Below are 18732 nucleotides of genomic sequence, written 5' to 3' on the forward strand. Positions count from 1 at the left end.
TACCAGAAAAAGGATTGTTAATACAAATATGTGCTCAGAAGGAATGTTAGATATATTTTCTTAGAAAGATACACTTTATGTTCTGAATGCTTTCTTTTTGTTCTTCTGGTTATATTTAAATTACTCAGAACTAGGGAAAAAAAGCTTTTTTCCATCTATGTGAGCTTGAAATCAAGGATACTATGTATGTCAGCACATATGTTCTAGTAGGTTACTAATAAGTGGAACTTTTTGCTTCAACTTCAAAATAGTACCTATAGTTGTACATACTAATCCTTACAGGTTTTGTTATCTATGAGCCATGACAGAATCCAAGTTGTTTCCCGTTCATACTTCCTCTTCAACATCTGATGCTGGTCAAATGAGCCATTGCTTTGTAGTATGAAGACTTCATTTTTTATTATGGCTGTGTTGGGATAGTGTCTTTACTACTAGGAAAAAAAGCAAAAGAAAAATAACCTGTTACTTTAAGAAAAAGCAACTTAGTAAACTACGCTTTAGCTTATAAAATGGTAATACAATAACAAAGGAATTGACTTTGAAATTCTTGTGTATTTAGCAAAGAGTAACATACTGTTTCCTTTATTAGGCTTATAAATAGGAAATATTTTCCACAGTAAATCTGTTGCAAACAACTGTTTCCTCAAACTGATTGTGCTGTGATCATAGTGAAATCTTTTCAGGTTCAAGAGGAATCCGTACCCTTTTTTTTTCATTTTGAAGTAATATTTACAGTGGGACCGAACTAAATTTTCAAGGTTTGATATGAAACACATAAATACTAAGAGCATAAAAGTGCTCTTGAGTATATTGTTGGTCTTTGCACAACAGGGTTGAGTCTTTACTTGATGTGTGACTAAAGAAAAGTCATGTGGTGATGTTTTTCTGTACCTATGGTATCAAAGATGACACTTTTATTTAAAAATTCTAATTAGAATATGCCAACAACAAAATGCAGGGTTCAAAGAGATACTGTTTATTATTAAATTTGGGGCAAGGAAGCGTTATTAGAATTTTGCTGTGACAGAATTTATAAATGTTTCTTCTATTGTCATCTAGCGTGCGGTATGTAATGCATATGATCCTTGAGAAACTGCCTGGTGTGATGTAGACAACTGGTGCTGGTATAACTGTAAATAAAAATGAGAAAAATGACCTTTTTTATTACCCTGATGGGTTCCAGTGCAAGAACATATTTGTGCAAATTGGTGCTCACTGGAGCAAAGTGTTAGGAATGATGTGGTTAAGGTTGCCTTTTTAAATAGTGAATGTTACTGTGGCTGCTTGCTATGTGGGAGTAGGCCGATCATTTTTCTTGAACTTCCTACTGCTTCATATATACATATATATAGATAATCACAGTGTGCACATGAAAGTTAGTTCATAACTGCATGTTCTCATTTTGTACGGTTTTTTTGTTTGGTTGGTTTTTTAAATAAGGAATTCAGACTTCTTTAAATGAATTTTTAAAATGTCTTCTAAAGACTAACTTCTATGGGTTATGGTTGCTTGATTGGTTTTTGGATAAAAAAAATTAAACTTACTTCCTGAGGGGAAAAATTCTGTACAAGTCATGCATTGCTACACTTTCTTGAAGGAGAAAAACAAATCTTTTCTTGCAGAAAACTTTCTAAAAAATAGTATCCTAATATTTTAGTCCCCAGTTTATACTTAAGCACTTTGCCCTCAGTAGCAGACTACTTAAGTGCTAGTACTGAAGGCAGGCCAGGGAAAATAGCCAAACTGTTCTAGGGTGAACAAGTTCAGAAATGGTAAGTTTTCTGCTTGACAGGTGTACCTTGATATACAGGCTGCAAGGCTACAGTGCCTTCTGTGCTTCATAGCAAATAATATTCCAAATGAGAGAATTCTTTATACCACTCTCTTTGATTTCTAATGAAAGAATTCCACAAGCAATCTCTGATGTAAGCCTGTTGATGTTTCAGATTAATTTGGTTGCACTATTTCTTGCATTCAGAATAGGGCACAAATTAAGGGATTTCCCACCTTTTCTTTTCCAATGGAATTTAATGTCTTTGGAATGGGGTTAAATTGCTGTGAATGAACTAAACACAGATCAGCATGAAATACAGTGATGTTTTTGTCTTAAATTTTTGTTTAGCTCTGTTGGAAGAGAAGGATTTCACTCTGTTGAATCTGTTGTTAGCCAGCAGATGAGTCTTAGTATTGGTGATGATAGCACTGGGAGTTGGTCCAATCTAAGTTTTGAAGATGAACATCCTGATGAGAGCAGCAGTTTTCTTCACCTAAGTGACAGGTAATTATAAAGATGTTAGTATAGTTAAATAGTTTCCTTGACATCAAATAACTTGTCATCAAGTGATATTTCTCCTGGGGTTTGGGGGAGAAGAGATTATTTTTTTTTTTCAACACACAATGAATTTTTTATTAAAAATGGCTCTAATATCATAATTTTGTTTTCTTACAAAATGTTGTTGGCCATGAATGTTCATACACTGTAAAATATATGGAGAGTGCATTGTCATTGATGCCAGGGAATCACATCAAGTAAAACTGTACATATAAAATTTAAGTATTAGCAAAAGATGGAAGCATTTTAAAAACAACTACGTTGTGTAAAATAAAGCTTGAGAATACAGTTTATAAGTTGTGCTCTAAAATATTAAAACCTAATCCTTGAGAAAATGTTTTCTATAAATTCATTTATTTTTGAAAAAAGTAATAGCTTAATTTGCATACTGAGCTTTTACAGCTATTTTTGTCTTTTTTGGACCTGGAATTTATAAGCTGCTCCAACTGACATTGGTGGAGTATTTATATACTGCCAACCATAGAATTGCAGGTGTGTAATACTGGAACTTACCTGTTCAAGTTAGTAACGTTTCCTACAGAGCTTCTCGCTGTACTGTTCCTGGCTGATTGATAGCTAACAAAGATTAGAATGGCAGTTCTAAAATTTGCAATGTCTCTGCCTCTTTCCAGAGAGAATTGTACTGAGAGTTGTGGCCCCAGCTTCTATGGAAGGAATGTATGAGGAATGAATAAACTTAGTTTTTTTGTGATTGATATGAAAAAGTTCAGCATTTCTGTTGAAGAATAGCAGAAATGGGAGAGAGATTTTTTTCTTTAGTTAGTACTTCCATCATTGCTGCGATTAAAGAAAGTATGTGACACATGCTTGCTTATGTAATATCCAACTAGGTTATTTGGTACCAATGTGAAACTACTCAGTTAAATGTTTGCAGTATTTTTCATGTTTTGCTTAACTAAATAATTTAATCAAACCACTACTACAATTTATCACTTATGCACCTTAATAATTTTGTAAAAGAATGCATCAACTCAGAGTTATTTTAATAAAACATCATCTCTTATGAAAATGATGATGCAAGTGAAAATGATGATGAAAATCTGAGTATAAGGGAGAATATTCACTATGTTGGCAGTTACACAATAAAATATAGATAAGTTGATAAAGTGAAAAAATACAAAAAAATTCTGGACCAGTAGTGCCTTTGTTGTATTTGTGATTTATCATTCCCAAAAGAGATGTAAATGAAAAGAAGGTAATTTTTATAATTTGAAAGAAAATCTGTGGCTCATTAGAAGAGGAATGACCTGAGTTAACATGTTAGTTATAGAAGGGTAGGTATCATTTGGGTAGTAAAGTGTTGATGGAGGAAACACGCATGTGCAAATTGATCAGCTGGTTTTACAGAACTAATTGTGGCTGGGTAACAGCACGTGTGTTCGTCTGTGTTGCTGAGCTTTATCAGGTGGAAGCAAGAATCTGGGGTTGTTGCCTTTTGTCAAAAAAGATAGCCAGGGGGAGACCTGTAACAAGCACAGATTCAATAATAATACCCTGTTGTGGTTTAACCCCAGCTGACAACTAAGCCCCACCCAGCAGTCAGTCACTCCTGCCGAGGTGGGATGGGGGTGAGAGTTGGAAGAGTGTAGGTGAGAACACTCATGGGTTAAGATAAAGACAGTTTAACAGGTAAAGCAAAAGCCAAGCACAAGCTAAGCAACACAAGAAATTAATTCACTGCATCCTGTGGGCAGCTCCATTAAGATGAAAAGTATTTAGGGAACTTGCTAGTTAGTTATGCAGGGAAGTGCTTGTGTCTTCAGCTTTTCATGCCTAAATCTGGTGACTTAAATTTAGAATTAAAAAGTTCTTAAGCTTTCTCTCTAGTTGATTTGTAGGTATAAGCACAGGCATAGACATAGGCTTTCCATCCAGCATCCAGGTTGGGTTATAACTCAGAGCAGAAGCCTCTTGCTTTTTTTGTTATTCTTCTGCTGGCTCTTGTTGAAGAGCTGCATGAACAATTACAGAGGCATTATAATGCCTTTGTCTGTTTATTGCTTGTTTTGTGGTTACAGGAGTTTATTTAATAGACTGCTAATTTGGCTGTTAATTAGGAAAAGGTCTCATCTCTTTCTCATACCTCCCTGCAATCATATGGTTCAATATATATGATTATTTCAGACCAGGATTGACCTCTTTAAAGTGCATTGTCTCTTACCTAATCAGAAGAGTAGTGTGCAGAGGTTACTCTCTTAGATGACAAATTCTTTATCCTTTAGTCTGCCGACCAGCAGAGCTTTTACTTCTATTTTTGCTTTGCTTTTGTAACTTCCAGTGAAGGAGACGCTGTGAGTGTAAAGTATTGATACCAATAGGCTATATTAACTTTTTTTTATACCTGTAATTTAATTATTTAAAGCCAAATTTAATATTTCATATAAAGTGTGATAGTCTCACACAGTAGCTCGAGAAATGTTTTTTAGACCAGGTTTGCATTCTCTGCAAATTGGTTTCTTCAGAAGCTTCTGCTCTTTAAGTTTCTTTTTTCTTGTTAGCATAACAAGAGAACTCTTTGAATTTTCTTTGGACATGTAGTCTACATAAACAATAATGTACTGAATAAGGCACTTGCAACTTCTTAAACTTTTTTAATGTTATTTGAGTGTGTTTATCTTGTAGACTTGCTAACCTGCTGTTCATTGTTTGGAAATTGGGATCCAAGCAGGCATGCTGGAGAGCAAGAGACACTGATAGGTGATAATGTTACTGGCAAACACTTGGAAGAGATCAATGTCTATCTCTTGAAATGTTTTCTTCCCCGATTCTGCTGTTTGCCATAAGTGGAAATGACCTTCAACAGTCACATAAAACTTAGGTGGAGAAAGCATCCTCCTGCAGCAGTTCTTCTCTGCAGTTACTCCACAGCTTCTCATGCCATCTCTAGTAGGCAGTCTGCTTTCTTGAGGAATGCTGGATATTTGGAAGTCCTGTTCTTGGAAGGCTTCCAGACATCCTCTGGGGGTGGTATGAAGTGGGGGAATGAGATTTAATCATATGAGTTGCTCAGTGTTGTACATATTGACAGGCTTAACAAACTGTGCTATTTATAATGACTGAAATTAACGAGTGTAAGAACATGCTCAGTTTTTTCAGTTCCTTGCAGTGGGTTGAATGTAGTCATAGAATAAGTGCAGAATTGTTGTGAACTGTAAGTGAAGTAATCTCTTCAGTATTGTTTTCATAGATTTAAAAACCTACTTTTTTTAAAAGATCAACTTACAGAACAATATTAAAAATGAAAAAAAAACCAATTCTTTACTCTAGGAATTCCTTCTCATCAAGTTGATGGAGATCATTACTGGGTTTTTGGAGTGAGATGGAAGGATTTTATATGTGAAGTTGTCTTCACAATGCGTAATTTTATTAACTGTTAGCTGCTCCGTAAGCAAATAATACAGATGTAATCTATTTTCTTCTGAGTAGTCCTTTTGAAATTGTTAGCTTTTAGAAATAACAAGTGATGTGCTTAGACCTGAGGACAGAATTGCTGCTAGCACTGATCTGAAAAATTAATGAGTACAAATTAATACTTTCACCAGTGTACTGAAACCTGCTAGTTTTGCATTATTGTGCACATTGCTGCTCTGGATGGCACTGAGAGTCATGTTTGTTCCAGTAAACCGAGAAAGTTTCAGTGCTCTTGCGTTAAATGTCTTGACAAAAGAGTTGTAAGGAAAATGAAGGTTCTAGTTTGAGCTATTGTTCTTTTCTAGTTCAGCTGTCTTCTCTTCTTCTCCTGGCAGTAATGGTAACAGCAGTAGCTGGAGCAGTCTTGGTTTAGAAGGGGATATGTATGAGGAGAATTTGTCCTTTCCAACATCAGACAGGTTGGTTGAGTTGAGAAATATAAACCAGATGGATTCCTCATAATTAATGCATGAAATCATCATTTTTGAAAATAAAAATACAGTACATTTTTTATGCTGATACATTATTCACACTCTTCTCACTTAATCACAGTATGATTTTTTCATTAATTAATCCACCCTGAATGATTAAATTTTTCTGTGCTAAAACTGATTAATGTATTTTGCTTGCAAAAGGGTCCCTTTTTTGCATGTTCTTGCCTGCAGTTTTATAAGTCTTTAGATTTACTTTTTTTTTCATGCAGACTAGAGCTTGCTTCCTACAGGATTTCTGGGTTTTTTTTCCCTTTAGCTTGTGTAAACTTTCAGAATTGCATAGTAATTGGTTTTTATAGACCACTTAGGCTTACCTATAGCTATTCATATCTGTGACATAAGGTGGCTGAACCTTTTCACATATGAAGCAAAACTATTAAAACTATTATAAGTAGCACCTTTAACACCTTTCTCATTTCTCTCTTCTTTTCCTAAGAGAAAATCTTGTGATGTTGATGATGTCTGTTTACAACATGAAATGGTGTGAGAAGCAGAGCTGCTTTTCATGATCACTCCTTAATTCTTTTAGATTTTGTTGTTATTTAACCTTCATTACAGTCTTAGAATTTACTACATTTACTGCATATATTGGATTGTATTCATATTTTTGTTTTCTTAATTAAAATACAGTGATGGAACAGAAGATAAAGATGAAGATTCTAAGGATGCTGTAGAAGGTAACGTCAGTTCCTGCATATGCTGCTGTTCTTGTCCTGTGCACTGTACATTAATTTTATGTTAATTCTTTGCCTTTGTAGTCTGCAAAATAAGGTGACAACTCTATTATCTCTATTCATCATAATCAATGACAGTCAAGTGTCAGAATTTTCAATTAATGCTGTACATAGTCCTCTTAGTACACTGAAATTTGCAGCCTTTGGGAAGTGCTAGTTACTTACTGATGCTTACATAAATTTAATAACATAAGGTAGGGAACTTTGATCAGCTTGTTGGAAGTGTGAATTTATATGCAGAGCTTAACTTTTAAGAAAAATATTTGTTAAGGAGCCATGGTAATGCATCTGCATGGCTGCCTTCAAAATGCTGAAGACGTTACTCAAACTGGGCACTTTAATCTTGGAAGAGAGTCATAAAAAATAATAAAAATCTTGAATTTTATGCATTTGCTACTTTCCCTTTCTTCTTAGTGAAGTATAACATAAGGTCTATCCAGAATCTTGTTACAACTTTGTGGTTTGTTAGAAGATCTCTGTGGTCTGGTTCCAGTGTGATTGATGCGCCAGAGTTTGTTAACTGAAATGAGAACAGCCAATACACAGTGTGTGAAGATGGTTTTAAGATGAGCTGATGTTGTAAAGAGGTCTTCTTTGTGTTGGGTGTGTTCTGAAGATAAAATAAGTGTTTCCAGGAACCTCTGTTACTTCCTTACGGGGGATACTCTGCCTTGTTGCACATCTTCAAGTAGTCTTAGTGTAAGCAGAAAGATGTATTGGTTGGTTTGGAGTTTTTTTCTCTCCTTTTAAGCTCCTGGAAAATGTATCTAAGTAACCAACATCTCTTAATTGTATTAAATGAGATATGACTCTAAGGATGTAAGAAAATAAAGCTATATAAGCTATATTAATGAGTATTTTTTCCTTAGAATAATTGTTATTAAAATATTTTCTAGTCTGTAGGTTTTAATTTGCTTTCTTTTGGTCTCAACTTTAAAAGTTCTGGCATCTCAAATATTCAAATAGGATAGTGATGGGATTTTTTCTTTACATGGTTTAGGTGTCACCTACTGTCTGTAGTGCAACAGCCTGCTTTATACTGTATTAAGGATTTTCTAGTGAAATTTTTCCATTGTAAGTTCCTCACCTTCTCACTATTGTTTTGAAAAGGCTCTTTCTGTTGTGTAATTGTAGGACTCTTTAAACAGTGTGCTAGGTAGAACACTTTGTACCTGGTGTTGTACATTTGGAAGTTCTGTTCATGTCATAGCTGGAAATGTCTGACATTTTTCTAAGCTGACTGTGCCTTGATCACCAAAGAATTTGAATCAAAGCCTTATTATCAAAGGTACATCTATTTTATAATACTGGAAAATGTACCAACATTTCCCAGCAATGTTACCACAATGCTTTCCACCCACTGTCATAATCTTTTAAAAAATTCTTCTTTCTCTTATAAAGAAGTTAAATTTTGGGGCTCCTCGACAAATAATCTGTTATCCACTGAAAGGACTGTTTGACAGTTTTGCTAGTTAATTTTCTCTTGCTTTTACTTCTGGGGGAATCTGTTTCAACTTGCTTGACTTTGCCGCTTGGGAATGAATACCTTATGTATCTCAATTCTCATAACCTTAGTTGGAAGAGTAGTTGGAAGAGTATTGAGATTGAGCTAAACTCAACATGAATAAATGTTTTTGTTGTTGATGTATTCCATGTTTCTAGAGTCAAGTTCAGTAGTCTGGAAGCAGTGACTCCAGCTTGGAGAGCACTACATACGTGCCTAGTTGTTTCTGGGATTGTGATAAAGGATCTCTGTGGTAGCTGGATACAGAAACTCAGCTTGGGAACAGAAGTTGACAATACTCTAGTTCCTAGGTGTTATTAACACAACTACTCTTCCAATGCTGTACAAATTTTGGAGCTTATGCTGTAAAAGAAATGTTGAAAAACTGGATATGCCTCAGTAAACCAGCGGTGTATTTTGGAAAAGTTCAAGAGGCCATCTGATCAGTGCAGGAAAGAATTCAGAAATACATACTTCTTAAAATGAGTTAGATGGAGGCATAGTAAAAAATAGCAGCTTGAAATGGAAGGAGCTGATGGAGCTATGTTTGCACACACTTGTAAATGGGATAAACAGTACTTCCTAATGGAAAAGTTCTGAAACACTTGAGACCAATCTATTTTTTTCCTTTCATATTATCTGTGTACACTAAATTGAGGGTTTTTTAAGATAATACAGTCTATAAACAGTGAACTACAGAGATTTTTTTGAAACAATTTGAAGCTATACATTTGCTTATTTTATGTTTAATGTTAGGTTTGGAGCAAGTGCGAAAGACTTTATCAATAATGAATATTGATCTGGAACCAAATCTAGTGGACCCACAGCTCAGAGCAGCCCTCCAGTGGCTGGCAGCTTCTGAAACAGAGGTGTCTGACCTTCACTTCCGCGACACCGCTGCAAGGGAATTCGTCTTTGTAAGTACTCGGGCCTGATGGGTGGTGGGAAAGGGGAAGGATTCCCTTGGCTTCCAGTTGCTGTGATTTACCAGCTGCTATTACTTCATTTGCTGTTCACTGCTGAGGAAAATCATTATTTAAATCCTGAGAGGTCAAAGTGGAACAGCATGTTTCGCCTCTGTATATACCATACATAAATCAGTATGCATCAAAGCTGATTTTTTCACTTCTCCACTTACAAGTGTTTTACTCCAAAAAGGATGCAATTACATCATTTCTGTTTGGTGAAAATTAGATTTCTTCAAGCATTTTTTATTTAGTATTTAATTGTTTATAAATTGCATCTTTACAATAACTTGGTCATGCAAATTTTTTCCTAACTTAATGTGTTCTGCTTAGGGTCGTTTTGTTTTGGTTTGTGGGGTCTTTTTGTTTGTTTATGTTTTGTTGGGCTTTTTTCATAGCAAAGATGCATTTTCTTGTGAGAAAGAAGTTTAGTTTTGAAGTAAATGTTATGTCTTTATTCTGTAAGCTACTAAAACCAAAACTACTAAAAAGAACTCTCAATAAGATTGTTTTATTCTTAGGTGCCTTTGCTTTCATTTTATTAATCAAACTTTCAAAGAACTGGGCATTAGCAATTTGTGTATCTTTGGAAAGACTCAGTATTTTGGTATGCATGCTGTCCTGAGTATTTCCATCAGAAACACATGAGAGAAACTTACTATTCCATTAAATCATAAAACCTATTCTTTCATGGCTGCACACCAAACTACACATGTTAATCTGGATTTTCTTACATTAAACTTATATTTTTTAATCAACCGAGGAATTACTTTAACATTACCTTGTTATGGAAAGGCTAACTTAATACAAATATAGACATTGTCTCTAATGATGAGGTTCACAGGAATAATAATTATAAAATATTTGTATTCTGTGACCTGATAATGTGAAAAAATGCTAGCCTGATGCCATTAATAGCATTTTAACAATTAAGATCTTGGCAAAAATGACTTACTGTACTTACCCGTATATTAAAAAGCTTGCTCTCAGTTCTGAAATTTAATATTGACTCTTCAGCTTGGGGCTTTCCAAAGCTCACATCATCATGTCAGGAGAAAAGTGGAGTTAGTGGGAGGTAAAGGTCAGTATGACAAAGCAGACTCCCAGAGCTGGATGGATGTGTGCACTGATGGTGCTTAGTTACTGGAGAATTGTGAAAGGTGCCTAGAGGCCAGTCCAGATTGTACCTGGTCTGCATTCTCCTAACAGAGAGGCTCCTGCCTTCCTCACACACAAAGAGAATGATAATTTTGGTGTTTTTCTGCCTATGTAACTGTATGGAACGTGTATATTGGATTTTGAGAGTAGGAAGTTTTGCATTCTTATTTTAAATAACTCAGAAAGTTTGGAAATGTTGTTTTGGCTTACAGAAATATATGCCGTATGTTCCTTTTCTGGAGCTTGGTATGTTTGCTTTAGAATTATTTCAAGAATATATTTGGCTGTACGTTAGTTCTGACAGGGTGGACTTTGTGCTTCAGTTAACTGGAAGGCAGTTTGAGAATACTTTTCTCCATTTCTGTGCTATTTGAAATTATTTGGTTTAGTCTTTATATTAATATGTTTCTTCTTTGATACTGTTTATAAGTGCCTTAACACAAAGAAGCAAATGCATCACTTTTTCTGTTCTCACATGCTTGGCTGAGCATTTTCTGGAGGTTTTTGAAGGTTTTTTCAATGAGTTTGGGTTAGGGATAACAGTCATTCTGACCTCATTAAATCTTCTGCCTTCTCTTGAAGATCTGTTCATCTGTTTCAAGCTTGTTGCAAATACTCAGGTAGAATAGTGGTAGGACCCACAAGTGTTAATAATAATTTATTTTCTGTGTACCCGAGACACGTGTATCTAGCAATAAGACACAAAAGAGACGGCAGGCGCCTCTTTTTAAAATTTTTCCATGAGTCCCTTGTTCTTTAGCCAGCTCTGAGTAAAGAGACTGCAGAGCTGTGGTGCTGAGATTTGAGCCAATGCTCCAGGACACACAGGAAAGATGCTGTTAGCTGGCTGTGTATCTGATGACGACTCCAGCTGCCTTAATAAGACAACATTAATAAGAGAAGAGCACTCTGGAAAATAGCAGTGCCTGTTATGTGTGCCCTCTTAAAAAAATATGATATTTTTCTACTAGACACTTCAGTTATAAATTGATACTGAGTTGGCACCTGAAGGTAAGACCTTCTGGCAGGCAGTAGTCATGCAGTCCTGAAAATGCTACAGTAGTTAATTGTTTCAATTAGTTTTATAGATTATTTTTAGTTGTTCAGATGCAGTTATGTTAAAATAAATGGAAATTTTGTTTCCCTCCCCGGAGGCAGAGAACGATTACCTGTTTTTTATTCCATCCCACTTCCCGATGGGAATGTTCTCCGTTCCAGACGGAGTGAGATTGGAAGCTGTCATTCCCGGCTGTTGCAGAGCCGAGCGCGGCCCTGCAGAGGGCGCTGCAGCCCAGAGGACGTCGCGGCCGCGCTGCTGCTCCCGCGGCAGCCGCGGGGCTGCGGCATCTCCCGGGGACCCTCGGGAGTCACCCAGCCCGGCTCCTGGGCAACCCGCCGGGCCTTAGAGCTCGTCGGAAACAGCCATTTGCTCTATAAGCAGTGGGTGAGTCCTGGAAGGGAGCAAAGGCTTGCGTTATAGCTGATCGCAGCAGGGTGATGAGCCGCCGATGTGATGCGGCTGCAGAAAAGGCAGACGGGCTCCTAGCGTGTATCAGGCAGGGTATTTGTTACTTGCAGCAGCTGGGTATGAACTCTTACTTAAGGGTGCTTGTTATGCTCAGCAAGGCAAAAAGACGTTAAATACCTATGTATGTAACAAAATACATTTGTTAGGAGGATAACAAGAAATCAGCAAATTAGAATAGATCTTGACTTCTGTGAGATGCCTGACAATGTGGATATGCAAGTGCCTGGATTAAAAAATCATATGTATTCCATTTTTAATGAGACCTTACCTACCTGTTTAAGAGTCTTATTTTGAGTAAACACTAATATTTCACTTGTCTGGCAGGAAGAAACAGATTGGTCATCTAAAGAAATAGTGAGATTAAACATAAAATTAAAATTTAGGTGCCAGTTCTGTAGTTTTACTGTAGTGGAAAACTTATTTGGACCGAAGTTTTATATTTTATTTGCTGAAGTAGGTATTTGGACATTAGCCACACTTTCCTCTGGCAGAGGAAAGAAAAATGACCATTCTTTTATAAACCAACAAACATCATTTACAAAATTGCATGTTGTAGACTGTAAAACTCCTACTTCCTGTGCTCTGCTTTAAAATTCACAGAAATAACTACAGATTTCAGTCTCTTCTTACACAGAAAAGATGTCCTTAATTTCTACTGAGAAAAGTTGCCAGTGTTCAGAATAAATTATGTTCAGGATTAGAGAGAATTTTTTGCTTGTTCAAGTTAATGTTTTTCTCAAGAAGTTAACTTTTTGATACATGTTTTTATAACCACGTTCTTTCTGTCAGTCCTATCACCTGCCTTGTTGCAGTTGGAACATCAGCTAGGTAAAGAAGGGGGGAAAGATTGTCTTCCTTTTTATTTTTTTTAGAACTTTATATTGCAATCTGACAGGTTCCCAGTAGAAACTCTATGAATGTTTAATTTTGTAGCTGTGAAAAATATTTCCCTGAACACTTTTTTTAAACTTAATATATGGAATGTCTTGGTAGGGACTATAAAAGGGGTTAAAAATTTACAGCTCCATAGAATAAGTAGGGTGTCTAAACTGTGTTTACAAAATTCAGCATTGACAGGTGTCCAGAAAGCTACAGAGAATACTTTGTTTGTGTGGGTATTTGTTTATTTATCTAAACTAAAAATTGTTAGGTTTTTACTCCTGGGCAAGCTGTCAAATTCATTCTTTCCTTAAGGTAGGCTTTCTTACACATATAGCTGAGCTTGACACATCAGCAATGGAAGATTTTTTCCTTTGGATCCCGGGGGAAAAGAAATGTTTTCAACTACACTGATCTCTGCTCCTGAGTGGTAGTTTAACTTAATCATCACCTTTTCCTTCTCCCCAAGATGTTATAATTTCCCAATACTGAAGAAACTGTTTTCATTGAGGGTAGTGTCTGTGCCACCCCAACCACACTATATGTTGTGAAAGGAAAATCCACATCCTTTTATTAAGACAGAGTTTTGTCTTTTTATACATGCATTATTGGCATGGGAGGGGTGGCAAATGTCTTAATCTTGTGTTCAGAATTTCCTGTTTTCTGCAGTCTTGATGAACCACAGTACTCATACCTGTGGCACCAGATAATTTGAAAATGGTCCTCCCTCCAGAAGAAAGTTTTGTGAAGACTGCCCTAAAAAAAAGTGCTCAATTCTTGCGGAAGTTTTTGTTTTTTTAGATGTGGGAATAATGATTAACTCATTACAACTGATCTCTTATGACCTAATGTTTCAAGAATAACTTCTGTAACTTAATCAGGATGTCCTAGTCAAAATATTTTGTGTTCCCCTGTTTTCCCTTTAGCTTTCTAGAAGACTGAGAGAAAGAGATTGGAAAGTTGGAGATCTCTTGCAAGCAGTGCTGAAATATTGTGAAATGATAGAGACAGCATCTGATGGAGAGCAAGCTCCGAGTAAATCTCTGGTCAGTTGGCTTCTGGAAAATGTCTGAAAAATCCAAAGATGCTACACTCTTCACTTCATTCCTCTTCTGAAAGGAGATAGAAGGAACACAGATGTGTAAAGTAAAATTCAGCTAGTGAATGTTTAAGTTATAGTCAGCGTTAAAAGACTTTGAGGTGAAAGTCAAAATAGCTGTGCTGTGCTTTGTGATACTGTGCACATGGTATGTTTATTCAGTCCATAATCGGTGTTGTCCACCCACGCATAAATTGTATTTACTGCTGTGTTCATACCACTGAGATATTTATGAACAACCCTTGTCTATGATCATAGTCCACAGGAGACAGTCTCAGACATGATATTCAGGATTCCCTTGTGCCAGGACAGCTCTTTCTCCCACTCCTTTGTGTGCTATATTCACAGCAGAACTAAGAGCACTGATTTCAGCAACAATCTGCTCTGGAATACCTTGCTGCAGACAGTGGAAGAAATACTCATTTTGGCCAGGTGTTACCTGCCCAAGAGCATTGCCAGGAAGAAAATTGTGACCTGCCCAAGCAGCCCCTTAATATAGTCTGGCTTCATAGCCACCTTTATCAGTTTTAAATTTATGTGAAGATGGGATAGTGTGCTCTGAAATTGCAGAGGTGCAAATGCATGAATTTGTTGACTCCTGCAGAGCTGGTAACTTCTGGTAGAAGGGCAGAGTGAGAAGTTGAGCATAATTTCGTATGTAATTCCTTAACAAGGTTTTCTGAAGCTTGCCAGTCAGATTTAAATTGCTAAATTTTTTACTGAGGCTTTTTGTATTCAGATACTTCTGTAACACTAGTTCTGTGTCAAAGACTTTGTACATTAGTCTCTCACACAGATGTTTAAAAGTAGAAGATAGAAATTTCTGAGGATTTTGGCCATCTTTTCAAATAGTTTTAATTCCTTTCCAAGAGCCACATATGAATTTTCTTTTTATGAATAACAATGTTGTTACTCAGTGAGCATGGAAGTGTTTAGCAAAGAAAGCTAATAAAAATGTAAAGGGGAAATTTCTTGCAAATTGATTTTTCATTTTTGTTAACTACCTTCACTGAATTTTTTAAAGGCACTTTTAATTGAATATTTTTAGCAGTCTTGTCAGGTTTCTCACCAATGCTGCTGATCTGCCTTTCTGTCTGAAGGGAAATCTGAACCTTCACTTATGCTGTGGTTTGAAAATGTTTTTTGGGATTTGTTTTTTTATATATCCTTTGAGAGAAAAAGGCACGTGCTGGTGATTACCAGGTTGCCACCTAAAACTTGGTAAATAATCAGAGAGCATTACTGATTTTGGATGAACAAAAAAATCTTAATAGCTTTTTCACAGAAAAATATACTGTTGTTATAGTGCACAGTTTTGTGATCCCAGACAAGGAGAGCTATGGTCTCCGAATCTATTCCAGATTTTTAGTGGCATATGTTCAATTCTGATTACCCCTACCCCATGAATTGCTACGAAGTGTCACACTGGTAAATTCAAGAGCACTGTTCTTGCAGTGTCGTGTTTCAGGAAAGCATTCCGCTGACCTCTTTGCAGAGGCATGGTTGGTTTTAGTCCTCTTTTGTCATCTGGATTTCTGCCTTGGATCTCACAAAGTTCACCTTTCTCACAGAGCCAAAGATTTTTCGTGTTTTTGTATGTGCACATACACGTGTTCACTCATGTGAATGCACACAGGTTTGTTTATACGTGTGTATATGAGATCTCACCGCTGTGAACTCCTGCTGCAAACTTCTACCACTAAATTCAAATTCTGTTATGCTCAGTTTATTTCCTCACTTCATATATCATTTCACTGATTGGAAAGTCAATGTATGTGGCAAAAAGACCAAAAGCCACTTCAAGGTCTTTTGTATTGTTATAGGTAATACAATCCAGGCATCAGGAATTCTTTTTCTCTGGAGCCCAAAGCATGGCAGAGGAAGTTATTTAATTCCTATATTTGGAAGATAGTTCTGGTAGCAAATATTTTTTAAGAATTGTACAAAGGTTGTCTGGATTTTTTCTTCCTCTCCCAAACCCCCTGTATTCCTTTTTCCCCCGTTTTTTTTTTTTTTTTTCAGTTTGATTTTCAATATTGTTTTAGACAAAAATTTGAAATAATTCCTTGGCTATAACACCTTCCCCTTAACTCAGCAATAATATACTTATAGGTACAAATTTACCTATAAAATTGAAATGTCAAGGAAATAAAATGTTAAAAGCAGTGCCTCATGACTAAATTTTTCTCACCAAGTGGAATTTCAGGACATGAGGATACAGTAGAGTATAGTCAAGTGTTTCTGTACAGTGAGGAAGATATTGAAGGTATTCCAAATATACAAAACCATACATTTAAAAAACCTACAACACAAAACAACCACACAAAACACAACCAACAAAAAACACTGCAGGAACAGCGATTTTTTAAACTCATTTATTCAAAATGATGGATTTTGTAAACTTAGTGAAGTCCTTTTTCATTTCATTTACTTTCTTGTAGAAAGGCAGAAGATCATGCCATTCACAAAGCTTACAACTATTCACAAAGTTAAGTGGATAACAGTTGCACTGAAAAATATTTTTTTAAATGGAATCCTGTTTTCGGACTGGATCAAATGTGTTGTGTAACTATTGATTGGTGTTACATTAAGGAAGAAATGGTTTTATTATCCTCTGAGGAAAGTAGCATAGTTTCCAAATTTTCATGGGAAAAATGGTATAAAATACTTCATTTTTACGGAAAACAAGCCAAAAAAAACCAAACCAGTTTGCTACACAAATTGTTTTAAATTTCTTCAGAATGACTTGACTTTCCTCCTTCTGTATAAAGTTAAAAAGCTTTACTCTAGCCTGGCAAAATTATTACAATTGAGTAATTTTAATAATCCTTGAAAACCATACTGTGACTGTATCTAACTGGTGCTCTCTGCCATATTAGTGAGAAAGCTGTTCCTTGCTAATGCAAGTCTTAAATTACACTTTTACTGAGTTTGTTTAAAACTCCTGACCACAAATACAGAAACGTAAGTGAAAACTCTAAAAACATGAAGGGCCACATTCTGGTCCCTTTAAAACATACTGCTGCTTTATAAACAAACATAATAAGGTAGAGTTTGATTCATCTTGCATTTTTTCTGTATGGGAACCCTGGTAATTTAATTTTTATTTTGAGGAAAATATATCCTCTGATGTTATTGTTTCAGAAATCACCCAGATACTTCATAAATACATTTGGTATTCTAAAAAATGGAAGTGTTTTGATGTTTTGTAAGATTCTGTAGAAAAAGCACTTTGAGAAACAGTCCCTCTGTAAAGCAAGTTAGCAGTGGCCATATTTAAAACTAGTTTAAGCATTCAGAACAGGGTGCATAAACAATACAAAGAATGCATAAAGCCTTAAAATAAAAACTGAACAAAACTCAAACCCATATTTGAAAATTAAAGAGGATTTGCTGTCTCAAAACAAGGATGTAAAAAGGCAGCTCAGATAATGTATGTGAATGCAATTTCTGTAGTATCTTTGTTCTTGAGTTTTAGAAGATTGTGTAAGCTTTTTAGAAAAAAGCCAACCAAAACCCAGAAACCCACATTCCGAGACTAATTAGGTCTCTCAAAAATGGTATCAGATTTTAAGTGTTACATTTTCTAAGGCTGGGACCTTTTCTATGAAGAGAGACAAATTGTTGGAGATGGGAACACAGTGAGTAGTAAACACCAGCGCAAACCCCTGTAGTTCTAGACAGTCAATTTGCAAAAAAAAATACAAGATTCAGGAATGATTTTTATTGTAAGAAATTTGGCTTTTCAGCAAGAGCCACTGCTGTCAAGCATTTACTGTACTTGAGTCTGAAGAGGCAGGTACAGAGCCCAGCCACTGTTGTCACTTTATTTTGTATCATCTTTGTACATTCCTGTTGTATAGCTGGTGTTGTAGTTTTAGAGGGCCTTTGTTCTAATGTCTGAACAGTATTTAATAATAAAATTTATTATAATTTGCTGGAACTGCTGCTTATTTGTGCAGTGTTACAGTAATTCACAGCCCAGTTAGTGATGCAATTGTATACCAAAAGCAGTTTGAATAACTAAATGTTTATGTAACTGTACTCAATGAATATGAAGGTCTTGTACTGTATAATGGTGACAAGTTTTACCATTTTAGTAACTTAACTATATTCAGTTTTCAGATTATGAACTCCAGGTTGCACTAAATTTGTCCTTGTTTTAGCAGTGGCTTAAAATAAAACACATTTCACTGGCTTCGAGAGTGCTGTCATTTCTTGTAAATTCATGGAATATTATTTTTCTTTTCAGCAAACACAGCTAAGAGTGGTCTTGGTCGGTGGCTGTGTGAGGAAGGGTGTAGTAAGCAGTGCATCAGTAGATGGCATACTTCTTACAGAGTTAAATTGGAGTCCTGCAAGGGGTGAGGACCCTGCTTTACTGTCTTTGGGTTGAAAGGTGAGCCCACAGTTCCACTGACATGCAGTAAAGTGTCACATGGACTCTACTCACAGCACAAGGGGCATGTAAGAACCAGTCAGCTCCATCTTGCCTGGAAGCTGGGTTAGTAAGGTTGTCTTGGTATTTCTGTGTGGACTGAGGTTGCTTTGTCCAGTATTTGGGAAACTAGCTTAGAACTCAGCTTTAGTCTTCTGGACAAATCCAA

At 36.0% G+C, this 18732-nt stretch overlaps 1 protein-coding gene across 5 annotated transcripts in view; it reads left to right on the forward strand.

Annotated features, from left to right (window-relative positions):
* The window catches only part of AKAP11 (A-kinase anchoring protein 11), a 44127-nt gene extending 25804 nt beyond the window's left edge, over window positions 1–18323 (forward strand). The window contains exons 8-12 of one of the 5 annotated variants that reach the window (XM_077173662.1): window positions 2168–2278; window positions 6070–6183; window positions 6889–6935; window positions 9253–9413; window positions 13953–18323. In XM_077173662.1, coding sequence (XP_077029777.1) covers window positions 2168–2278; window positions 6070–6183; window positions 6889–6935; window positions 9253–9413; window positions 13953–14099 — 580 coding nt within the window. In that variant the 3' untranslated portion in view covers window positions 14100–18323. Of the gene's footprint in view, window positions 1–2122; window positions 2279–6069; window positions 6184–6888; window positions 6936–9252; window positions 9414–13952 lie in introns of all 5 variants that reach the window. The other 4 variants (XM_054654907.2, XM_077173663.1, XM_077173661.1 and 1 more) reach the window with 4 other exon arrangements.
* The last annotated feature ends 409 nt before the right edge of the window (window positions 18324–18732 follow it).

Source organism: Agelaius phoeniceus, chromosome 2 (genome assembly GCF_051311805.1).
Source record: "Agelaius phoeniceus isolate bAgePho1 chromosome 2, bAgePho1.hap1, whole genome shotgun sequence".
In the NCBI taxonomy this organism is placed as follows: Eukaryota; Metazoa; Chordata; class Aves; order Passeriformes; family Icteridae; genus Agelaius; species Agelaius phoeniceus.